This window comes from Pleurodeles waltl, chromosome 7 (genome assembly GCF_031143425.1).
Source record: "Pleurodeles waltl isolate 20211129_DDA chromosome 7, aPleWal1.hap1.20221129, whole genome shotgun sequence".
NCBI lineage: Eukaryota > Metazoa > Chordata > Amphibia > Caudata > Salamandridae > Pleurodeles > Pleurodeles waltl.
In genome coordinates, this window is record NC_090446.1 from 1,300,191,457 (window position 1) to 1,300,217,555 (window position 26,099).

The following is a 26,099-nucleotide window of genomic DNA, read 5'->3' on the forward strand; positions in this document are numbered from 1 at the left end:
GGCGTCCTCGTTGCAGGGGCATTTCCTCTGGGCCGGCGGGCGCTCTTTTGGAGAGCGCCCGCCGGCCCAGAGGAAATGTCTGAATGGCCGCCGCGGTCTTTTGACCGCGGTGCGGTCATTCAGCGGCGGTACCTTGGCGGACGGCCTCCGCCGTCCGCCAAGGTCAAAATGACCCCCCATGTGTCCACAACGGTCTTAACTCACTTATGTTTCGAAAATACAAAATCTTCCATTGTTAAATGTTTTTAAAATTAATGGCTGAAACTAATTGCCTTGCTAACTCAGTATTATTTAATCATTTGATTGAATACCATAGAGAGCAAATACTTCTACAGCTAAAGGTAAGACAACACTCCCATGAAGAACGTCCTGTGGATTTGTATTAATTATCATTCAAATACCAGCACCATGCCCTTCAAAAAACTCTCCAAAGGGAAACCAGTTGCCAATATTTTTCACTTAAAAACGTATCCAACCTACCTACCTGGGATACTGTGCAAACAGGGTGTAAGGAGAAGGTCAGACATTTCCAGAAAGTGTTCCCCACCCTCACCCAAAACAAATGTAAAACGAATGCTTTTTCAGAAGGGCCTTGTTGAATACAATGTAAAACATTATTGGGTAAATCAACATCTCAAATAGGGAATTTAAAGTACCAAACCAAATTAGTGTTTTCTGTTTTTTTTGCAAAAAGAGAACCACAGAATAGTTTTACTTTCTTTCGTATGCACTTTATTAGTCAATGAAGGGTACATTCTCAAAAACATAACAAAGGTTTATGGAGGCATAAAACCAAAATATTTTCTCCAGCGTGGAAGCAAATCTCTACATTCATAAAGCCATTTGAACACTGTACATTAGTGAACACGGTTACCCAGGAATATGGGTTTACTGTATATCCTCACAGCAGCATGAAACTGTTCCCACAGCAGCATTAAGTTGCCCTAATATCCTCCTACAATTTCCTCTAAATGGTCCCAAAATAAAACATATAATAGTCAAGGAATATTATCTGGCATCATCCTAAAATCAGTAAGAAATCCCATTCAGTCACTATCACATATTTCCAGTATCATCATGAAATGTTTCCCAAACCATTATGAAACTACGTAGAAATGTGCCCAAAACCTAAGGAAAGAATTACGTAACAGAAGAATTTGAATACCCAAGTGTTGTGTGAATCAACCAAATTTATGCTGAGTTTGTTCCTGAATTCAGCATTATACGTTCTCATGGAACTTTCCTTCCCACCAATAGCTCCAAGACGCAGTCTTCTCTGTGGCGGGCGGACCTGTAAAAGGGGATGTGCAGTTGGGACAGAGAATCAGGTCCTGTTGCAGCAGGTCTCAGTTTATGGAGAGCACTGTGACGGTGGGAGAGTTGCACTGCTCACAGAAGTGGTTCTGTCTGCACTATCTAAAGAAGGCAAGCAGTAGCCATTGCAAGAGTTACAGGTCTCTCCGAATTTCCAATTTCTATTGTATGGAAAATGCTCTTATGTAAATACATCTATAAATTAAAAATAATACCTTCAGCTGTCAAAAGGAACTGCTGCGCACAGCTATCAGTTCATTTAAGATTTCAAAAGATGTCTCTAGATAGTTGAAAATAATCCATTTGTCAGTGAATTAAACGTGTGGAGGAATAATATGTCCTGCCAGGGTTGGTGCCTGCGAAGTAGAGTCGACTGATCTGCCGAGTCTCAATAACATCCTTGGCAAACACAGGAGTGTTCAAGTTAGCTAAAAAACATAGAACATATCATTTGTGTCCCCCCACCACCCCCAGGATTTAAAAATGCCACTGAAGGCATTGCATTGGAGCAGCAATAAAAAAACTGCTGCACATCAGGAGACCCCGGCTTCAAAACTGAAGAGTAGTGAGTAAAACAAGAGGGCACTGGAGGAATGTGATGTAACTAGGCCAAAGCAACATCAGTACAGGTGCGGCCCACTGTGCTTTGCTCCTCGCTCCAGCAACAGACCTTGTTACCTCTTACCAAAGGCGGTCTCTTGGTTTCGCCAACTTCCCCACAAGGACGCAGCTCTCAACAGTAGTGGGTAAGAAGCAGAATTCTCCATGTTGGGTCCAAAAGGGTGTGGATAGTTTGCTACTCACTAATTCTATAACATGATCAAAGTTAAAAAGAATACACCTTACTGGAGTGTTTTGGACCTTTTTGCCTCGCTTCCCCCTTTGTAGGATTTGCAAGTTTGAGTCTACATGGGGATTGGGCCAGGCCATACTGCAGCCAGAAGGAAGACCCCTCTGAAGGCACTGGGGCAGAATACAGTTTAAGCGCAGGTCACTAATTCTACATTCCTTTGTCAATACCAAATGTGGGGGACATTTCCACATCACAAATAAAACAGCAGGATCTTCTAGCCCCTGTGGTTTGGAGTGTGTTTGTAGAAAGGAGATGACAAGGGAGCGAGTTGCTTAACAGGGAAGGCCTTGGATCGCCTAAAAGAATGTTATCTGACTGACACTTTGCAGACGGACGAAGGAACGTTAACTTTACATGTTAAGTCATTTTCAAGGTGTGTAGGTGGCAAAAGCCCTGCTAGTAGATGTGAGAAGAACAGCTGAACGAAATCAATGAAGCAATGTGATTCCTGCACAGAGCAGAGAGGGAATTGCCATGGAACAGCAGGAGCCAGAAGTAAGTGTGATTTTAAGAGTTTATGAGGGAAGACTCCTCAAGCCATTAGATGGCGTCAGTTGACGCAACCCCTCTCAGCGGTGTTAAAATGAAGAGATCAGATTTCCTGTTATTAAGAGATAGAAAACTTCATACGAAACCCACTATGCATAAAACAGGCTACACTACAGTTAAACTACAAACTGCACTTGGTGCTTACAATCAAATCGCTATAACTTCCAATGCATTTTTCTTCATTGTCAGATCATCAGGTACCAGATTGTTTACAACCATCCAGAGATTTGAATTGTGCTTCATAGCAGCAGGAGATGCATTTTTAAAACGAATTCATTAAATGTTCTTAAACAGTGTCACAAGGAGATGGAACATTTCTTTCAAGATTACAAAAGCCCAGGGCCCTTTCAATGCTGCTAAGGAGTAGGCCTCCTCTTTCTCCTCTCAGTGGCTAAGGCAGCAGGTCACAGGCCTGACTGAGTTTATTCAATCATTCCCCACCCCTTCAGATGTTGCTTTGTTCAGGCACAAACTATTTTATTTCCTGCCCTCACATTGCTTCTAAAATAGTCTACTGCATCATCAGTAAACTCTTCGGCTACAAAGGGGTAAGTTTGGGGGAGGCCTAGGCAGCTAGTGAAAGCCTACAAGAGGCCCTGACCCTAACCTTACATAATTTTTCTACGCCCACATAAAGGAGAATACGTGGGTGAATTCAGAAGGCGATCACTGAAGAAAGTGGTCGCAAACGGCGTCTAAATCGGAATTCCAATGGCCACAGACCAAGAACTCACAGGTGGGCCACCTAGCAGTCTGGTCTCTCAGGCCTTCACCATCCACCACAACAAACATGCCCAGGCAGAAGCAAAGAGAAAATACAGACTTCGTAAGACTTGTAAATGATTTCAGAATGTTATTTTGTTTAGTTTTTGCTACAGGTAAACATGCTTAAGGTCCCTTGCTGAACTCCCAAATAACAAATTGAGAGAGGTGGACGTCTACCTATACACAAAAGAAGAGTTATGTAGGATCATCCAAACGTACACCCAATAGGCAAATCAGACAAGATTGGTTAATAGAAGTACATTAAAGAAATGTAGAAGGATGGTCGTAGCACCAATATTGTTGGGTGTTTAATGACACAACAAGGACACAATTGTTTTCTATGGATTAGAAAAGGACAGCTGAAGCCCTGTTCCAGAAACGGAAAAAGGTAATTGTCAAATTTGCTCAAAGTGCTGAGTTCAAGGTTAAACTGAAGATAGTCCTAGAAGGGGGCATATATGCAAGAGAACATAATGTTGCCTGATGCACATCTGTCTAGAGGACATCCATGGTCTTAAGAACCCTAGTAAGCTGGCTCTAAACAAAGTACAGGAACTGCTTAGTTTGTTCGTGGGGTGAGCACCAGCATCCATTTCTAGGGACTGGGACTTATTTCACATCTTTAGATACAAAGCAAGAAAGCAAATGGCAGAAAAGGGAGAAAGAAGAAGGAAGAGAAATATAGGAAAAAAGCTAGAAAGGAAAACGCAGGCATACAAAGGACCTATAGGAGTGAGATAGACAGACATGAGCTGCAGGCTGGTGACTGAAAGAGGCACGAGGTACAATCAAGACTAGGCAAATTTGGCATTGGACAGGTTATTTGGTCTGGGCCTTCCATATTGCCCTCAACGGTTAAAGATATAGCCGGGTTGACAATGCCCACATGATAACTTACCCTGGCACTGGAGCCCTCCTCTATCTAGAGACAAATCGTTAAGACATCTTTCTGTGGTGATATGGAGGAAGAATAACTTACAATATCCCAGTTTTGGCTAAGCCTAAAGACATATGGGGAAACTATAAAGTGTACGTACATGATAGTTGGGTACTGAGATAATCAAAGGTCGGGCTAGTACTGTATGTGTATTGCAAACGGTGTCTCAAACTGAATCTGTCCCACCGTGTGTTGGAATAAGTGATGCCTCATACACTTGTTAAGTGAGTACTGAATTTGCGGAGCATATGGGCTTGCTGGAAAGGGTGGAGTTAAGACTATCTTTTGTTCTCAGGTTAGGGAATTATTGGTTGAGTTATATACACATGCATTGGTTTTGGCTGATAAACTGTTGCTTTAACAAAGCCGACGACATCATCGCCCCGCACCTCCAGACCGTCATCAACTCTTCTTTTTCTTCTGCTACCTTCCCCGAATGCTGGAAGCACGCTGAAGTCAACGCCCTACTAAAGAAACCTACGGCTGACCCAAGCGACCTGAAAAACTTCCGCCCCATCTCTCTTCTACCTTTCCCAGCCAAGGTAATAGAAAAGACCGTCAACAAACAGCTGACCACCTTCCTGGAAGACAACAACCTGCTCGACCCTTCACAAACCGGATTCCGAACCAACCACAGCACGGAAACCGCCCTCATCTCAGTCACAGACGACATCAGAACCCTGATGGACAACGGTGAAACAGTCGCCCTCATTCTCCTCGACCTCTCGGCTGCCTTTGACACCGTCTGTCACCGCACCCTAATCACCCGCCTACGCTCCACCGGGATCCAAGGCCAGGCCCTGGACTGGATCGCCTCCTTCCTCGCTAACCGCTCCCAAAGAGTTTACCTCCCTCCGTTTCGCTCAGAACCCACCAAGATCATCTGCGGCGTACCTCAAGGCTCATCGCTCAGCCCGACACTCTTCAATGTCTACATGAGCCCCCTCGCCGACATCGTACGCAAGCACGACATCATCATCACCTCCTACGCCGACGACACCCAACTTGTACTCTCCCTCACCAAGGACCCCGCCAGCGCCAAGACCAACCTACAAGAGGGTATGAAGGACGTCGCAGATTGGATGAGGCTCAGCCGCCTAAAGCTGAACTCTGAAAAAACGGAAGTCCTCATCCTCGGCAACACCCCGTCCGCCTGGGACGACTCCTGGTGGCCCACGGCCCTCGGCACCGCACCGACCCCCGCAGACCACGCCCGCAACCTCGGCTTCATCTTGGACCCTCTTCTCACCATGACCAAGCAAGTCAACGCAGTGTCCTCCGCCTGCTTCCTCACTCTCCGCATGCTCCGTAAGATCTTCCGCTGGATCCCCGCCGACACCAGAAAAACCGTGACCCACGCCCTCGTCACGAGCCGCCTGGACTACGGCAACACCCTCTACGCCGGGACCACAGCCAAACTCCAAAACCGCCTGCAACGCATCCAAAACGCCTCGGCCCGCCTCATCCTCGACGTACCCCGCAACAGCCACATCTCCGCACACCTGAGACACCTGCATTGGCTCCCAGTCAGCAAAAGGATCACCTTCCGTCTTCTCACCCACGCACACAAAGCCCTCCACAACAAGGGACCGGAATACCTCAACAGACGCCTCAGCTTCTACGTCCCCACCCGCCCCCTCCGCTCCGCTGGCCTCGCACTTGCTGCCGTCCCTCGCACCCGCCGCTCCACGGCGGGTGGGAGATCTTTCTCCTTCCTGGCGGCCAAGACCTGGAACTCCCTCCCCACCAGCCTCAGGACCACCCAGGACCACTCCGCTTTCCGGAGACTCCTAAAGACTTGGCTGTTCGAGCAGCGATAACCCCCCCTTTCCCCCCTAGCGCCTTGAGACCCGCACGGGTGAGTAGCGCGCTTTATAAATGTTAATGATTTGATTTGATTATGCATGGTGTGTTATTCTATCATCAACAATAAATACATTACCCAATAAAACAGATTTACACTAAGAAAAAAAGTCACAGTGTATGAAAGAACCATTTAATTTATTTAAGTGAATACCACTGCAAGGCATACCATTTTCAAAAATCTATAGCTTTCCTGGATCACGTATGGGTTTCACACTGATTTCCGCCACAAACTGGAAGTAGGTTGAAAGCACAAGAAAAAAAGAAAAATGGGCTACCACTTAGAAAAATTTCAAAACTGTGGTAAAAATTAGTTTTTTGATTTAGTTCTGCATGTTTCTGAAAGTTAAGAGGGTGACTTTAGCACAAGCCTTTCGTTCATGCCAGTTTTAGATGAAAAAAAACAGGCACTTTTTGGGGAAGCACTTTTTGGCCAATTTTCCCCAAAAATGCAAAATTTAGCTATCCTATTTCCTCGGTCCCATGGATACCTTATGTGGAAAAGCGTTATTGAGGTCGAAGCACTAACTACCCCAAATTGTTAAAAACTGGCTCAGTGTTGGGAGCTGGGGGAGATGGGGTCAAATCGGGAAGAGATGCCTCGGCAGTTAAAGGGTTATACTGTTTTACACCGAAAGTGAAGAAAATATATTTGACAATCAGAGGCAAGAATGCTAGGAACTGAACAGGACAAAGCTAGAGGCATTGGATGAACAGACAGGAAAATGGACAGTTGCAGTAAAAATTTAGTTGTCAGAGTTAAATAAGACTAAGAGGATTCGCACAACATAAAAGTGTTTGGCACAGGACCATTTATTAATGTCAATAAGAGACCGTGAATCACATAAAACTTTCACTACTGAACTTTTTTATTGCTGGTGATGTAGAGAGGCCATGTATTGCGGAAATTCTTTAGCCTAGGACATAGACAGCGACTGCATGATGTCAACCAGGGGTGTGCAAGTCCTAATACTCAATGCTCAGGACATATCGATGGGAACAGGGAAAACACATTTTAAAGTTTATTATGTCCACTGGACAAGTAGGCCTGACCCTCCTCCAGCACCAACGCTTTGGCTTCCACTTTGTACTACTACTGTGTGGAAAAGTGAGCGATGATTGTTAGCAAGATTTGTATTCGTATGTAGGAAGCATTCATACTTGCACACATGGCTCAATGTTGCAAGCCCTTTACTATTGGGGAAAACATTACAAGCAAATGCTGTGATCTCAGCTGGCAATGGTTCCAGTACAGAAATGCGTTATTGTAATATTTAACAATTTGAGACTACTTATAATGCACAAACTGTCCTTGTTTATATTATTATATTTTTGAAAGGAGTAAATCTCCAACATTTTCCAATGTGGAAAGAAATTGGAAAGCAGTTGGTTAATGCCCTAAAACATGTAAGTTTTGTGGATGTGCACAGTCTCACAGACCCAAAATCAACTGCTTCCCGCCAACTTCCAGCCCTTGTACATAAATGTATGGAAAGAACCAAAGCCTTGTTAGATTCCAAATACCGGTAGAATATGAGCTCCAGTATAATTAGAAGGGCTGTTATCAGAGCTCGGACACAGTGCAAATGCGGTCATAATATGCCACCTCAATGCACAGCATCAAAAGGAACAAGTGGATTTATCTACACAGGACATGTAGATTTCTGTAGCATCCAGTAGAAATGGAGATAATTTATACAATTTCACACACTGAAGAAACCCTTCGATCCTGAAAATGTTACTATCAGTGATGCTTCTCCTGGATCTCTTATGAAACCAATCTTCTGCTTCTAAACCCTTTTTTTTTTACTGTTGGTGAACTGATGCCAAAGAGGGCCCATGAATGACATCCACCTTCCGTTCTTGATGATGGTTTCATAGAAGACAACAGTCTTTCACATCTGGGTTTTTTGTTGGGGGGGATGTTATAACTGTAAGAACTTTCTGCTCCATGGTGAGGCCACATTAGACCTATCACTTTATGGCAAGAGCTATTAACTTCACAGGTAGACTCAATCAGGCCAATTCTCTTCATGGCTAGACTCACCAAGAGCTTTCTGACATAAAGCAAATACCAACTGTAAAACCGAACCCAACGTATCCACTGTATGACTAGGACTGTTGGCGACAAGGGGCCAACCCACACTGGCCGATTATCTCTGCCATTTAGCACAGAGATGCTCAACGAACAGGGCATTTGGGTGGGTTGTGACACTGAAAATATAATGTCAGATGTAGCCCTTCATCGGGCTCAAGATAAATACATTCAAGCGAAGGCATGGAATTACATTCATCATGTGGAGGCACCGATGTTGAGCATGGTTTCCAGCACTGCACATATGCGAAGGCTGCAGGTAGTAAGAGTGAGGAGACAAATTCCTTTCACTCTATCCACAAGGATGTGAATAATGACCTTGGAAGCCAATACTTGGCATGCCCTTGTTTGAGCGATAAAATCACGATACCCAGTGGGGAGACTTCACTCTCTGTTTCCATAGTGAAATTATTTTCAGCAGGTCGTTGACAAAGTAATGTAGATATAATAAGTGTTCAATGTGTACACTGACACTTGGCACTGTAGACAGTAGACACTGATTAGTCAATACACAAAAGAACAATTCATTACGTCTCACTGGTGGAAGGGAACTCACAGTAAACATTAGGGATCCAGTTGAAGTTAGCAGCAATCCACACACTGTAAAACACATTCACATAACAATGCCCCAACAATGGTGTTTCTCCATGTCAGCACATTCAGCTTCCAAGTAAGGGGTGTTCCTGTTTGTTATTTTGTTGACCCATCCTTGGACTCTGGGACCATATCAGGTGCAGTCTTGTGTTTGACTTTGGGCAGGGCCTGCAACAGCTTTGAGGTGACCTCGTCTATGTCCCGGTTCCGGACATAGCACAGGAAGGTGGTCCACAGGAAGGCACAGACACCGATGTAAGCGGTCCGGACAAAAGGAGGCACCAGGCTGAAGTTTATGGTCTGAGGAAGAAAAAAGATAAATCAAAACAAAATCTGATACTCTGCTCACTCTTACAAGAACTACCAGTATGAAGGAAACTGCAATGCTTATGCTGTTTGTAAATACCTTACAGTTGATAAGAGAACTCTATCAGAGAAGGACCCATCGACCTCCTGTTGTGTTCTTAACTCTACTGGTATGTCCACAACTGCCTATAGTGTGTGCAACATCACCACCTGAACCATCTCCCCTGCTGTGTTCTTTTCAACAAAGTAGCACAGCAAGAAATGTGATGCGTCAATCACACTCCACGTCTGACACAAGCTTGAAAGGTCTTCAGCTGAAGCACCAACTGAAAGGCAGATTTAGAGTAAGCAGTGAAATAGGAAATTGTATTTGCCAAAAGGTGGTAGAGGGACAGGTGCTGAAGACCAACAAGGGAATCTTTCAAATTTTAACATCTGTACCACTGTAGTGGAGTGATAAAAGTTGACCTGATGCAATGTATACAAATGAGACAAACTACATTGCCGACATGTATGGCAATTAAAGTAAATTCTGATAATACACCCCTAATTCACAGCTATAAAGCCTCCAGTCCCATTCTCCTTGGTTCAGTGTTTGTCTACTGTCTATGTTGAAGTCTTTGGGACCTACCCTATATGGATTTAAGTCCTATCTTCTGCTCTAAGCAGATTATTGAGTGATCCTAAGCAAATTCATTCCTGTGTCTCAAGCTGTAAATATGTGTTCTGTAGAAAAGTAAAAATATAAAAGATGGTGGTGTAATCAAGCAAATACCCATACCACAATAATAAATTTCACTATTCAAGTCTCCACTCCTCACTGAAGCCAAGTTTGCTCTAAAACATTAATTTGTAGCTCAAACTTTACTTCCAGACAGAAATTGGGTGACCTGGAGCAACTCCATATTTCAAATAGAAGACGTAGAGCAGATCAATATGCACCAGGAAAGGCCAGTGTGCTCCATCTGCATGCTGAGAAATGTAGAAAATGTTTGATAGGTCATAATATAGGTTGGTGAGAGTTTTCAAACTTGCTGCTACTACAAGTGGCCTCTTAACTCCAATACAGCTGGTGACCGTAGTTTCTGGCCCCATTGCAAATATGATATCTACGCAGATATTACATATCTATTGTATCTCTCTAGGTGGGACTTTAGGGAGAAAACAAGGATTAGTTGGGAAATCCGACAGAGAATTACAAATTCCTCCGGAGATACATTTCTAGGGGGAACCCCATGGTCACCATTGTAATCCCATACTAACTCTGCCCTTGAACACCCTGCAAGTTATTGGTCCTCCAGTATCAGCAACACTGGGTGAGTGAAGGAATAGATTTGCTGCAGGATTATCGGGGTCACTAAGAATGAAGCTTTAGTATGAGCTTATATAGAAACTGTGAGGTAGCTATGTTACCTAGCACCACAATCCTCCTTATTCCATTCTTCTTTAGTACCATTACTAAAACATTTTATGTTGTGTATTTGTATTGAATATACAACCATACCCCAACATGTACTAACACCTCTCCTGCCCCCATCACACCCCCTTATTGCATACTACCAAACAATCTATTAGACTTAAGTGCAGCAGTTGACACAGTCGATCGCAAAATCCTTCTTCAGAGAGTTGCCCAAGTGGGATTTGAAGCTGGCATTCTTAACTGGCTTTCCTCCTTCTTAGAAGGGAGGTTATTTCAGGTTTTGGACAGGTCTTTCTTTACTGATACCCATTCCGTCAACTGTGGGGTCCCCCAGGGCTCCTGGGCCCCACTCTTTTTAACGTCTATATGTCTCCCTAGGCTAAAGTCGTGGAACCCTATGGCCTCTCTCTGATATCTTATGCCGATTATACCCAGTTGGTTTATTCTTTTAGCACCAACATAAACTCTGATCAAGAAGCGCTATCCTCCTGTCTTACAGACATCGCTAACTGGATGTCAGATAGTAAGCTCAAGCTAAACAATGAATAAACGGAAGTAATGCTGGTTGGAAATTTTTCCCCATTTAAATCTCCTATCTCCATTCAGAAGAATTGGAAAGACTCATCCCCCCCACCCCAAAAGGAAACTATAAAAAGCCTAGGAGTATGGCTGGACTCCCGTTTATCGATGGAACAGCATGCAAAAAAAATTAGCGGCTTCTCTGTTCAATCTATTAAGAATGCTTGGAAAAATTCTTAAATCTCTCCCTTTACTTGCCAAGAGACTTATTATTCAAGCCCTTATATTATCCTGTCTAGACTATGGGAATGTGCTGTTCCTGAGTTCTCCTATCTGTGTATTAAGGAGACTGCAGATAGTGCAGAATGCAGCAGCTCAGCTACTCATGGCCATCCCTAGAACTTCATTCGCCAAACCAGCCTTGGCCTCTCTCCATTGGCTTCCTGTCCAACAAAGGATTGACTTTAAGACTCTGTGTATGGTACATCGAGCTCTTCATAATAGGGGTCCTTCCTATATCAGGCGTATGATTACTCACCCCCCCCCCCTCCACTCCCCCGAGAGCCCTTAGGATCCTCATCTGCAGGTTTAGTCGACATCTGCCGCTTTAAAAAAACAAGATGGGGAGGTAGGTCCTTTACATTCAAAGCAGCGAACTTAAGGAATTCCCTCCCCAGTCACTTCGATTGGATAACTCTGAACTTTCCTTTCAAGGTAAATTGAAGACTTTAATCTTTCCAGCACATACCTTCACTGTGATGCCCTCATCCTCTTTCAGCGCTGGGAGGCCTTCGGGTACCCATGAGATTTATAAATCTATTAAACTCAACTAAACTAAACCACCTGGATGTCATTGCTTTCTCCCACTCCTCAAAATCTAGTGTGCGATTTGAAACAAAAATACACCTTTAGTCCAAAACCACCAGGGCTACTGCAACCAGATACCAACAACGTATCTGCAAAATAGTCTGCGAACTCTTAAGGGCACATTGGCACCAGTCACCTCCCACATCGATAACTGTCTTAACTTGGTCTGCGCTGCAAAGCGCGGACCATACACCTCACTTGATGACAAGATGATTCATGAGCAAGAAGGAAGCAGAAGGCTAGTAAGATTGTTCAAAATGTATGGCAACTTAAGAATAACTTTACAGCGGTAGGGCTTATGGACCTTTTCCCAGGGACTATTATGATCAACGGTTCATTTGGAAGAATTCTAAGCTAGTAGGATTTAAAGACCACTTCATCTGAGCTTATAACTCTACGAAGAAATTACATTTTAAAACTTAGCACATTTTAATGTATACCTAAACCAACATAAGAGTTTCACAAAAACACACTTGAATAACACCCCTCAATAGTAGAAGACTTTACCCATTTCTGTTAATTTTTAAGGCGGAAATGACAGATAAAGTTGTTAATGATTCGGAGCAGCACCAGGATTAGGGATATTGAAGCGTCCATTACAAAAGGGGAACTACAACCATAAAATGAACATTTACTCTCACCTCCCACAACAAAGCAGAGCTCTCAAGTTGCCAAGTGTCAGACATGAGTTATTGATCCATTCCTGTTTTCTCTTTGCATTATGGTCCTAGTAGTTTTGCTTTTCTCATGTTTAATGCTGGAATACTGCACCAGAATACAAAGGAAGGCCCGGGACGTGGAGCAGAATGACACAATTGTAATATGATCCTGGTCTATTCCATGGGTCACTAACGCTCTAACCATCTGAGTCTGGCTAGCAGAGACGACATATTGTGACTTCCAGCATGTTACCTGTGCAGGCAAAGATAGTCAGGCTCCTTGGTGGGGACGTGGGGGGTGGGGAGGGGTAACTGCTGCTACACTTTACCCATGGAACAACCAGGAGAAGAAAATGCAATGTCTGCACCATAGGTTCAGTTTTGAAACTTGGGGAAAACCCAATTGGAACATGACATATTTTGTCTGGCAAAAAGTGAAAATTCCTTAAAAAAATATCAACTGTTTACATAAAATGATTTAAGCACAATCTCTGGAGATATACTTGGGGCGTATGACACATTCTCTAGAGCAAGAACGAGAATTTATTTTGTATTTGTGGAAATCACCCCAAATGATCCCTCCATTCCCACTTACTGCAAAATGTAACCACTGAATTAAAAAAAGTATCCAAGAGAGCTGTGGTCCTTCACTAGTTAAACAATGTGTTAGGGCTGGTGGCCCTGTGCTGTTCTCCTACCTGGAAAAATGTCCAGCAAATAACTCCAGTCTGAAGAAGTCATCAACGTTCACCGAGAGCAGGAAAAAGAAGAAAGAGAAAATTATCATTACATGCCAATGAGGAAAAACACATCTACTGAGCCATTACAGCGGCAGAATAGTTAAGGATCACATTTCAATGATATTCAGTTAATGCTTAGTTTACTTATTCTATCTAACTGAACTGAGACTTTGATTCAAAGTGATGGAAGTCACAAACTGACCCAAGATCAAGAAATTCAGGATTCCGTTTACAAAATTATATTGTATACTCACAACTTGACACTCCAAAAAATCAGTGCCAATGCACCCAGGTTAGAAACACTGACAGCTTGAAATGCACTGCATATGCATCACTGGCCCATCGGGGGTATGTTGGTACTTCCAGGTGCGATTTTCTCATCTATCCAACTTTCATTCGTATCTCACTTTTTTCTGCATCAGTTTTTTTTTTTATAAACTCTATACATGCTGTCTGAACCTCTCAACTAAACAGCCATTTGAACACCACCACTAATGACATTGTTGATGCTGTTATGCTGAAATATTCCACTAACATAGCACCCAAGAAACTGGGCAGATCCAAGGATCTCCTTAATGGGGAGTCCTCATTGGTAAGGGACCCATGACTCTTCTGTTGCGCAATATTCTGTGTTGATTGTTCATATGATGGCTCCTTCAGAATTTTGGTGATGAGAGCAAATGTAGATGTGACAAATTCATACTAGCTCATATCCCACCCTTCACTACCTGCCCTGTTCAAGACTTCCATATTGTTCCGCTACCTCTGTTCTCCGTGGATGGTGAGCATATTCCGTTGATCTAGACAGCCACAAAAACACTTCACATGATTTTCCAGGCACATAACAGCATGCGTTGTGTGCCTGGGAGACTATATGTGGTGTGAATGGTGTCCTTTGGAAGACATTGCAAATCTTGGGCAACATGCTGCTCCAGGTCCTTTCCTGGAAGATGTGTGCAAGTCAATCTACATGTGGTACCTAAGCAACAGCAGCTAGCTCTCTTAACCCCAGTGTTATGATGTGTTAATAATGGAAAGTTCTGACCTAGGCTACCTGGTCAACCTCGTTTGAAATCAACACGTTGACAATCTGGCACCTGCTCTTTCCCATGTCCTGCAAGAGCCCAGTGAAATACATTCATCAGGGGTTGACTGAGAGATTCAAATTTAAAAGTATCTTGGTCTTTGTTCTCAACTTCCTACAGTGCCGCCTAAAAGAAGCTTTGTTACCCCAATACAGAAGGTCATTTGCCTGGGACATGGCTGTGGTTTCCCCTGAAGTCTAGGTCAAGACTTATGATTTGGATCTGCTGCTATGACCTGCCCAGGGTAGGAAAGTGATCTACCCAGTTTGGAAAGGAGCCGGCTTCTGACCAGGAGGCCATGCAGTAAAGCCTAACTGACTGAAGCCTACATGGATGATGTCTTGAGAAGCTGAAAAACCATGGAGTTGTAAAGACTATTTTTGAGCCAAATGACCAGAAGCAATTCAATATTTGTAATCTGCAACTACCTAAACAACGGGTTATCAAAACACACACCAACAATCAATAAGAGCTAGTGGGAGACAGTGGAGGTGAGCCTGAAGATACAAATAAGGCCAGGAGATACTTCGAAATCAGAGCTGAGGGAAACAAGATATTAGGCCTAGCTCAAGGAAAGAGACTGGGGGTCATGGCCAAGATAGCGGCCGTATCAGATACTTTTTGATCGCGCTCCATGCCGGGCCTGATCCACATCCTGATTCTTATGTAGCAATCTGAGTGTGGGGCCTGCGGCACTCCCTGGCTGCTTTGACACCAGAATGGTGGCGAGCAGTGAGTGCAGCGTGGCTGCTGCAACGCCGTGCCAAAAGGTGAACAACTCCTAACACAGGGGGCTCCGCCAACCATGTTGTGCTCTGCTGTGGTGCTCAACATTGATATCAGGGGCGCAGCACTCTCACCCATGCTGCTCCACCCCTATGCTTCTGCAGGCCTTGTATTCAGAGGACAAGCTTAGATCTTCTGGGGGGTACCTGATGGGGCGGCGGAACATGAAGAAGATATAGGTTTTGGACCAGATTCGTTCCGGTGCAGGCCTAGTGTCGACCCCTGTGTGCAGGGACCACGGCTGTGGCGGTGCAGCACAGCTGGGCAGAACCGCCTCAGACTCCTGAAGCACAATGGCAGGCAGCAGGACCTTAAACATCGCTGCCTGCAGCTGCTGAACCAGGTTTGAACGCAGTGCTCCTGGGCCACCTGGATTTCTGAGCATGGCGCTGTGACAAGCCTAGATGCAGCATGAACAGTTACCGACTACAATGTGGTCTTGAACACTACCAGCAGTCCTGACCCCTACAAAGTGGCTTTGCCACTTGAGGTGAGCCCTACCACAAAATAGCAGGTTAGTGCTAGTGGAATGGCCCCATGAGGCAGATGTGACTAGTGACTGGAGCCAATATTGGAGTGCAGAGATTGTGAAGCTCCTTGGTTGCATGAGCATTGTAGCAGCCTGCTTGGATTCCCCAGGAGGAGGTGCAGGGAGTTGCAGTGTGGTTGCACAGTCATGCAGACCCAGCCCAGTTTCCTGAAGCCCCGACATCGGCAATGGACCCCTGCTGCATCTGTTTGAGCTGCATGACAACCAGGTATTTCATGTAGGAGCGGGATAATGAGCACCACCTGTCTGTGTGCCCAAGAGTGTCTGGAGCCCTCAGGCACGCAGCGGACTAGTGACTACACCATATCAACCCCACGGGCAGTGGGCCCCATGTAGGCAATAGTACATGCCCTGAAAGCGGCATTGACCTGGACATTGCCCACTTGATAAACTCTGTTGGTGGCACTCTGCACCTGTGAATCTGGGACCCTACTACTTAAAAAGGAGCTTGATTCTAGCTGCATCTGGGATCATTCCTCGCTGCCTGCCTTGGCTGGACTAGATGAGCAGACCCCTGCTGGGGCTCTCCTCATGGGCTGCGACTGTGGCAATTCCTCCCTACTGCTCGATGCATCTGCTTGAGAAGACAGCTCGGCAGTGAGATCGTCTCCTGTGCTTGCTCTGCAGGACTTCTCTGTTTCTTCTCACTCTCACCGTATCGTGATAGGGAAAACCATAATTACCTGAATTCTGAACCTGGCTCCCTGGTGCTGCTCTTCACCTCCCCAGATCAAACTATGGGCGCCCTGCAACACCTTGAATCCACCCTTTACAAGCACTTCGTGAACGTTCTCCATGCCATTGTGGATACAAAGACATTGCTAGAAGCGAAAATTGGCACAGTATCTCTGGACCTGAGCTTGCTGAGGAGGGATCACCACAAACTGTTGGACTGAGTTGACGATGCAAAATCCGTGCTGACCTCCCTGAGCCCAACAGTGCAAGAACTACAGGGCAAGCTGGATATCCTGAAGGAGAAAATGGCCTCTTTGCACTGATGTGTGGAGAATGCCAAGGAGCACTCAAGGCACACCAATAATTGTTTTTCGGAGTTCCCAGAGCTGTCTGAACTCCCCAGCGCTGAGCTCATCCTTGAGGACTGGCTGATGGCCACTGTGTTGGAGAACAAGGTCCCCAAGCTGTTCTTGGTGGAGCGCACATACTGTGACCCGGCTTGCCCTCCTCCTACTGGAGCACCACCTCTATTCATTGCTTATTTCCTTAACTTTCGTGATTGAGACCTTATATGGCAGAATTTCCGCACAACAAGAATACAGAAATATTCAGCATATTCAGATTTCATGACTGAGATCTAGTGCCAAAGAGGCTCCTACATAAAGGTGAAACACCTGCGGGAACTGCAACTTTGCTAAGCACTTATTTTCCTGCAAAACTTAAGGTCATGGATGGCGAGTCCTCTAACATCTTCTCTACACCCAAAGATGTCTGACTTGGCTCCATGAAAAAGCCCTTGCCCGCACACCTGAGAATGAACAAGCAGAGGTGGACTAGGTGGTACCGCGTCATAAATGCAGGAGGCGCATGGCAGCACGGGTGCGGCCTACCGAGGACCAAGCAGCTGCGGAACAGGCCCAGTTGGTGGAGGCGGCCTCCCTGCACAGCATGATCCCTTTTCACAGTACTGTGCTCCGCGCCAATCATGGACTATGGATCAGACACAGGTGTAATATCCACTACTTCAGCGCAACAGATCCTAAAATCACATCGCTATCAGCTGATGGCCTATTATGACCTTCCTCTCACAATTGTGCCCCTCACCTACATGCGTAGTTGGTGCTTTCCGGCTTCCCTGCATCGCAGAGATTCAGGTTGGCTTTAGTGGGTTAAATGCGAGACCAGGTGAGGTGAGGTGGGACCAGGTGGCGGAAAACAACCCCAGATGCTGCACCACATCCTGGCAAGTCTCCCGTGAGCACATGTTTGATTGTTTTTCTTTCTTGTTTTGTTTCTGTTTAAGAGTTGGGGACCTCTGGACAGGGATGCACGTGTCCACTGACCTAGGGATGCAGCCGTTTTGATTTGCTGTTCTTCAAGTGCGTACTGTTTTGTTTGAGTCTGCTAAAGGGTTACATATGTGCTATCAGGAAGCACCCTGTGGGCATCCAGGGGCAGTCTCTCCATTTGTGGGTCACTATCGGAGGGGACACAGATGCACCATATCCTTCACCGTGAACCCACTTACCATATCACATGATGGGGACAACACCTGACCCTCACATGAGATGTGTGCGGTATGGCCACTCCCGCTAAAATATACCACATTTATGCATACTTTAAACGCCATCGCGCGCACATTGCCATGGTCCAGGAAACTCATCTCACATTAGCGGGGCTGCACAAGGTCTGTGAGAAATGGAGGAGTTAGGTATATAGCACATTAATATCGATTTACGGCCAGGGGGTGCTCATATGGATCGCTCCAGGTGTCCCATTTTGTTTTGGATACTCACAGGGTGAATACAGAGCGATGCTTTGTGATCTTGGAGGGTCTCTTTGATGGGGCTCCCCTCACACTGGTGGCAATTTATGCCTCCAACACTAATCAGCCGGGCCTCCTTAACACGCATACACCAGCGCTCTTTAGGGGCCCACTGCACCCGGGGCTCTGGGGGAGCGCTTTTAATTGTGACTGCTCACCCCTCCCTTGTGTGCAGGCACATGTATTCGCACCACACAACACTTTCATAATCGGGTCACACAACGATGTTTACATGATGCATGGCATCTAGGGAACCTGCTAGAGCGGGAATACTCTTTCTACTTCCCGGTTCACAATGTACACATTAGGATCGATCTTTTCCTCTGCACAGGATAGCTGGGCCCCCTGACCACCTAGACGGGGTATTTTGCATGCACCCTCTTGGGCCATTGCCCCTTCCTCGTCACCCTGCACTGGGGAAGCTAGTGCAGTGCATCACACACTACTTTGAACTAAACAAGGGCTCTTCCTCATCCCCGGCATTAGAGTGGGACACACACAAGGTTGTCACACATGGCCACTGCCTAGTGGGCCTCCTGGGTGATACTTCATCGCCTCTGGAGGTAAGGGTGGCTAATCATACTGCGACAACTGAGCTACTCCAGCAACTACGTAAGCACTGGGCCGAGGCAGAAGCACTCCTGGTTAAACATGATCAAAAGCGGCGCATGGCCCTGTGCATGCTGAGGGGGATTGCTCTGGGAGGCTATTGGCATGGCTCATGAAGGCCCATCAGTGCTGTGCTCCAATTGGGGCGCTTTGCTCAGATAGTGGCATGATAATTACATCGCAGACGGCTACCAACGCTGCCTTTTGCAAGTATTATTGGGTTTTATACTTAGCAACTGACTCCCACTACACTGGATAGCATGCAGCGATTTTTCGAGATTTACTGCTGGTCAAGCTGAACCTGCTGCACTGGGCCGAGCTAGACGAGCCCCTGCAGTTAGAAGAGATATGGGCTATTTCCTAAACTGCCTGGAATAAGACCCCGGGCCGACGGGTAACAGATTGAGTACTATGCTTCTTTTCCCAGTCAAACCACTCAACACCTGATGGAAATGTTTAATGAGGCCAAAACCCTGGGACGCCTTCTGGACTCGCTCTGAGAGGCTCTGATCGTGGTCCTTCCTACACTGGATAGAGATTCAATAGATGTTTGTTTTTATCGTCCTGTTTCATTACTGAAACTCGACTGTAAGATTCTAGGTAGACTGCTAGTGAACCACCTGCTCCCTATCACCAATACACTTGTGCATGTCAACTAATCAGGATTTATACCGGGGCGTAGGACTTTCACCAACATCCACTGTTTATTATGTGTCATTCACTGCACTCCCACCGATGCCTTTGGTCATGTGGCTGTGTCGTTGGACAATGAAAAGGCGTTTCAAACCCTGAGCTAGGACTTCCTCTTTTTAGCTTTTGATTCCATACTGGTCAGCCTGGGTTTCTTGGGATGGATCTGTACTGTATAATAGCCCGTTGGAGCGGGGTCAAGACTGGTCAGCTGATCTCCGACAGCTTTGGCATTCAAAGAGGCACCAAACAGGGTTACCTGCTCTCCTTGCTTATTTTTGCCCTTGCCATGGAAGGAAGGCCTTATATGTTTGTTGGATAACTCTGAGGACATCTCAGACTCTGTATGAACTGGCCTAAATCCTGATGGTTCCCTCTGGCACCACGCCCCGCTCTGCACAGACCTAACCCCTTGGGGACACGTCTTCAGTGGTACTATGATACTTTTAAGTATCTGGGAGCTCAGATCTACTACTAAGAGAAGGATGTCAAAGTGGGCCATATAGACATGGTGGTAGGCTCGATCTGCCAGTCTTTGCCTTTTTGGCAATCGTTACCCATATCTCCGTCAGATCGTGTGGCAATTTCCAAAATGTTAGTGCTGCCTCGACTACCTTATTTTTTCGCAGCACTCCAAATAGTGTTTCCAATAAGTATATATATATTTTTTTTTTGAGAGCTGCACGTTCCATTGCACAAAAACTGGTATGGAGTGAGGGCCATCCACATGTTGTGCTAGCCACACCACAGCATCCATTGATTGATGGTGGACTTAGTGTGCCTAACTTTGAGCTACACTATGAGGCGGTGCAGTTATGGCCAATGGCTTGGTTGCGCATACCCACCTGGCACTCATCTGGGCGGTTTTAGGTAACCTGAACAATTACACTTTGCCGTCTGACCCCCATCATCATCCACCCATGTGAGACGCGCCAGTGGACTGTGGCCCAAGCCTGCTGGTGCAGATTTGTGCATGCTAAAGGTCCTCCCCTCCCACACTCACCATCCATTGTGATTTGGGAATTGCCAGAACGGTTTAACATAGCACCCTAGAGGGAAGTGGGAGTTGATCAATTGGGAAAGCTCTAGCACAAGGTTTCCATCATGTCTTTTCAAGATGTCATGCACTGTTATGGAATAGGAGCTTGTCAGTTTTTAACTTTTCATACCATACAACACGAACTGCAAGCCACATGGAGCGTGAGCCTCCAGCATCTGCCACACTGCACATGCTCCTGACTCATGATAGGATGCATCATGATATTACCAATCTCTATGCGCCCCTCAACTCCGCTCCACACAAAGGAGGGTGCGCCAGATGGGGTAGTGTGTTGCTGCAGCATTCGTCGGATAAGGTCTGGTCCTTATATATATATATTTGCTCGTTGTTCGACTGGATGGCCCACGTTTCGCACTCTGGAGTGAATCTGTTTCGCTGAGATCTGGAGGAGGAAACTAGCTTTGTGAAACACTGACCTTTCTGTGGCTGTTAATAGCCCGGTCACGGATTGCCTTTTTTTTTTTTCTTTTTCCTAACCTGGGATGGAAACTCCTGCACCATACAATGCTAACCAGGGAAACCAACCCAGGAGGGAACAGTGACTGCGGTCTTCAGAAACAAAGCAGGGAAGCTCGTGTTTAATAGTTCAGAAAAAGAACACTGTTCGAAAATAAATCCGACGCTTTGATAGAGAAGGATTGAAAAGATTTTTAAAATGGAAAGAGGCGATAAATAACCAACCCGCACAAATTTAGCAGGGAGCAGAGAGGGCACACAAAGGATATAGGTGGTGGTTGTTGTTGTCGGTTCTGCTTCCTCATTCACAAGATCTGTCTGTGAATGTGACGCAGCAGCAGGATTCAGGAAGTCACCGTTGGAAGTGAATAGTGCTGTGAACATAGAAGAAGGAAATCTTTGAAGCGAACTGCTCTGCTGTCTCTAATCTGGCGACCATTTTAGAAAGGCAAAGTTTCATAGTCTTTTAAAACTTTCACAGAAGATCAGAGTTTGGCAGCCTTAGGTGGGGCCAGCGAGGGCCCTGTGCAGGGTCACACATCCCACGACGGATGACCCTGGGTGGAAGCACTAAGAGAACTCCTGAGAGAATTTCTGATTGCAGTCTATTTTGACCCTCCTAGGACTCCAAGGACTGCCCAGGACCTGAATTCATAGAGGACGGCGGCCTAAGGCAAGTGCACAGCATTCTGCAAGCAGGGTCAAGGTGTTGGGGCTCCAATAAATTGAAGCTAGGCTGCAGGCAACCTGTCTTTGATGGAAGCAGCTGGCGTTAGGCCAGTGCGGCTTGTCTGTTCTGTGTTGCCGTGCTGCTCCTGCTCCCCCTGTCTCTCCTGCTCAATCCAACTTAACGGGTCTCTACTATTCTTCTCTTTTTCCATAAGCTGCAAGTCTTCAAGTGGAGTACTGACACCCCTTAAAAGGGCTACAAACGTTTCTAAGAACGTATTACGCTGAGTCACATCTCCCTTTGACCCGAGCTTTGTCAGATAAGGGAGGACTTTTGGAGTCTGCTTCAACATGAGGTCTGGTAAAGTAAGGAATGAGCATCCAAACCCTCAAAAATGCAAGAAATGCCACTGCAGTAATGCTATTTTGCATTTGCCATCGACCCCTGAAAAGTGGCCTTATCCTCTTTCACCTACCGCAATTACAGCGGCCACTTCTCCACTGGCTACCGGTCCGTCCAACCCAGTCACTTTGAAGTCTCAACTTTCCGTTGTTCACACACTGCATCCATGCCCCTCAAAACTTCGTGAATCTTCGCTTCTGGATTATTTCAAGACAAAACCAAGGCAGGAACATCCGGCAAACACTCCGGAGAATGCGCTGGTGCCAGGCTGGGAAATCTCTTTGGAATCTGCAGTCATTGATGCCCTACCTATGGCTTGTGGTTATTCTACAACAGGGGTTCAAGTTCATTGTCCTGCTTTATCCGCCTTCTCTCAGTCAGGATCTCAGGATGAAGTATGCCATTCGCCACCCTATGAGGGCCAGCCGGCCATGTCCTTGTCAAAACACGATCTTTCGCCAATTATTATTTCCAGCGATCATTCTTTCAACGTTGGAGAGTGGGAGACCTCCTTGGTAGCCTCTCCAGCTGTCCTCCCTTGACAGGAGGGACTGGCTGTGAGTTGTCACGTTCCTCCACAGGACTGCAGTATTTCTACGTCATCCACTCCACCGGCAGCCCAATGGATTTGTAGTTTAACTGGCAGTATTCATCCAATGTTACCAATAAGGTCCTTTAGCGGGGCAGGCGACCCTGGCTCTCAAATGGAGCCTATCAAGGGCGAATTTAAGGACCAATCGCTCCTTGATCTTTCCTGTCTTCAACATGATTCTTCAGGAGGGGCTGGTAGGGTACCCAACCCTGTGCCCTCCTCTTTGGTCACAGCAACTGACTCTGTTTGGCCTCAGCTTTTGCTAACTCTTCAATCCACTGTATTGGCCTTGAACTATCATTAAGATAAATTGGACGTCCAAGTTGATTTGCTGAATACAATGGCCTCTTACATAGCTGGTACTGATAAAAAAAATAGCTGCTGCTCTCCAATTATTGAAAGTCTTTCATCATTGCCCACCTTTTTAAGTTCGGTTCTATGCGAAATTAAGAGGCTAGCTCCAGCTTCTGCGCCCGTAGTGCCTCAGCCGAATTCAAGCACCCATTCTGACTTGGCTCAGGATCCTATCAAACCAAATACATTGGACGACTACTTCCTTCGAGTCAAAAATGCAACCTCTATCAATTCTTCTCGGCTAGCTGCTACGGGAACTTTGGAGCATGTTACTTTGGTCAATCGTGCTCCCAAGAGCTCTCCCTTACCTGGACCCGAGTCTATGGTGCCTGTCATAGCCCACCCCCCTTGCATTCTTGCTCAACCAGCTTCAACACATCCAACTCCCCTAGGAGTTGATCTTGGGCTCAACATTCGCTGAGCAAGAGGGGGAAAAAAAAAGATGCTGCAAACATTGGAATAAAAGGCGGAGCCAATCCCCTTAAGGATTCCTAACTAAGGCTCAACCGTTGGCCAGTCTTGAGGCATCGCAACTCTTGCAGCCGCAGGTGGTCCCCAGGGTGTCAAGATTGCCCTGTTCTCCGTCAACCCCATTGATTGGTCCTCCTCCCTCAATTGAGCTTGCTAAAGATCCTTCGGCTGCTATCACAGTGCGGGGAACTGGACCCCCCCTTCAAGGACCCTTTGACTTTGGTTGAAGAAGACAACTTAGGTAATGTATTGGATACAGTAGCCTCACTTCGGGGAGGTGGAATGCCTGCCTCCTCCACTGCCACATTGTCTGAACCCAAAACTGTCTATGGAAATACTGGTGGTAAGGCCCTGGCCCCTGGTTCTCCTAATTCCCTTAAGTTGCCCTTTGATGACATAAGATGCCTTCTTGCAATCCTGTCATCAAACCTTCAGTCAGTTTGTGCGGACATTCCGGCCCTGTAGGCTCACATATTGTAACGGATCAGTTACAGCTCTTATACCCCCCACATCCCCCAACAGCCTAATTGAGGGAATAACCTCAAAACTTGTGTTTATTCCTGAATATCGTTCAAGGGGGCCACATAACATTTTGAATAGGGGGAACATTTTGAGGCTCTTCAATGCTGTTTCGGATCTTAATAACATAGTCTCCAAGGACGTTGTATCTATTGAATTTCTGGACTCAAGCAGGTCTAGTTCAAGAGAGTCCACACTGGTTTCCTTATTTTCTGCCTCAATAGCTCAGTCCATTCTTTCTAAGAGACCTATTTTTCTCATGGGGCATTACAATCATTCCTTATAAGGAGTCTGGTTATACTGCATTACTGTCAGAACTTCAACGTCCAACGGCTCCCACAGTATTGAAGCCTTTTCCAATTTTGAAAGGTGCTCTAGGTGGAACCTCTACCTTTGATGGGTCCCCTTGCACTGGTCTTGGTTCCCAGGGGGCATCCAATTGGGACTGGCTGCCCTCCACCCTCCTGCACGGGCGTCCTCATTGACCATCACAGGTGGGTGGGTTTGGGACAACATCTGGATGTCTGTCCCTTTGCTCTTGAAATATCAATGGGATTGTGCATAAGTTTGCCTCGGCTGATCTCTTAGCATTTTTGAATAGCTATGATGTAATTGCCCTTCAGGAAACGTGGGCTGAGACCAGCTGTCCGCTGTCCGGGTATTTAGAAATGTGGAAACCTGCTCTTAGAACGAGCAAGAATGGTCATGCCAAGGGAGGACTGGCTGTCTATGTAACTGTCAAACTAAACAGGAGTATTCTGCCACTGGTTTGAGATGATAATTGGATTCAGGGGTCAGTCATTAAGGATAGGACTGTAAGCAAACCCTTAAAGTAGTTAATGTTTATATCATGCCTGGCACAAAGGATAAAAGGGGCAGGTTGTCTCGATTGATGCAGATTATGGGAGATCTAGTTTGGGAGTACCCTCATGCCAATTACCTTATAACCGGTGATTTTAATACAAATTTGTTTCAAGACACAATGGAGGCTCTGGACGGCCCTGATCTCTGTAACCGCCAGTTAATTCCCAAACAACTGAGGCCTCAGGGCTGTTCGCATTGACCATTGGGAGAGTACACAGTAATGCACCTTAATAGTATGGGCTTTAAAGTCCTGAGTGGGCGCTTATGCGACGATGTGCCTCCCCGGTGGGCAAGATTGGATGGTCGATCCTACTCCTATTTAGATTACACTATTTGCAACAATGAATTTTTTCCCCTTATCGAGAAGTTTTCGATTTTGCCTCGAAGTGAGAGCGACCACCGTCCACAAATTGTATCCATGAAATCCAGATTTTCTTTGCATGATGTTATACGGGTGGTGGGTGGTGGCGTCTGCTCTGAATCTTTAAATCGCATAAAATGGAATTCTTCTATTGGCAGTATAGTGTTATCTGAATGTATTAACTTTTTTGATTCTGAGGGAGCGGGTTGTGAGTCTCCAATTCTGTCTTGGGACAAATATTCCATCCTTTTGTTATCAAGGTTTCACCGACCTGCGCGTAATCGTGCTCCACCCCGGTCCTTGGTCATTTCTAGGGAATCCAGGAATCTAAAGAAAGCGTGCAACAGACTAGTAAGGGCACTCAGGAAAAGTCCGGACTCCAAGTGTTTACTTATTAAATATAAACAATTGAGGAAAGACAACAGGAAGGCAGTTTATGATGACCACCAGCCCCACCTTAATCAGTTTTGGGCTAAACTTTTAAGTGCAAGCAAAGACTCAAATCCTAGGAAATTTTGGTCCCTTATTAACAATCTAAATAGAAATCAAAGAGTCATTGGCACTGCCAACATTTCTGAAGGAGTTTGGACGTTTTATCTGACGAGCCACTTTTCTGCAAGTAAGTCGGATGGGAAATCATTGAAAGTGG

General features: G+C 45.8%; 1 protein-coding gene across 1 annotated transcript in view; it reads right to left on the minus strand.

Moving 5' to 3' along the window:
- Positions 1-709: 709 nt before the first annotated feature.
- The window catches only part of MPV17L (MPV17 mitochondrial inner membrane protein like), a 125,139-nt gene continuing 99,749 nt past the window's right edge, over positions 710-26,099 (minus strand). The window contains exons 4-5 of the mRNA XM_069200599.1: positions 13,440-13,469; positions 710-9,270 (exon numbers count right to left, since the gene is read on the minus strand). Coding sequence (XP_069056700.1) covers positions 9,067-9,270; positions 13,440-13,469 — 234 coding nt within the window. The 3' untranslated portion in view covers positions 710-9,066. The remainder of the gene's footprint in view (positions 9,271-13,439; positions 13,470-26,099) is intronic.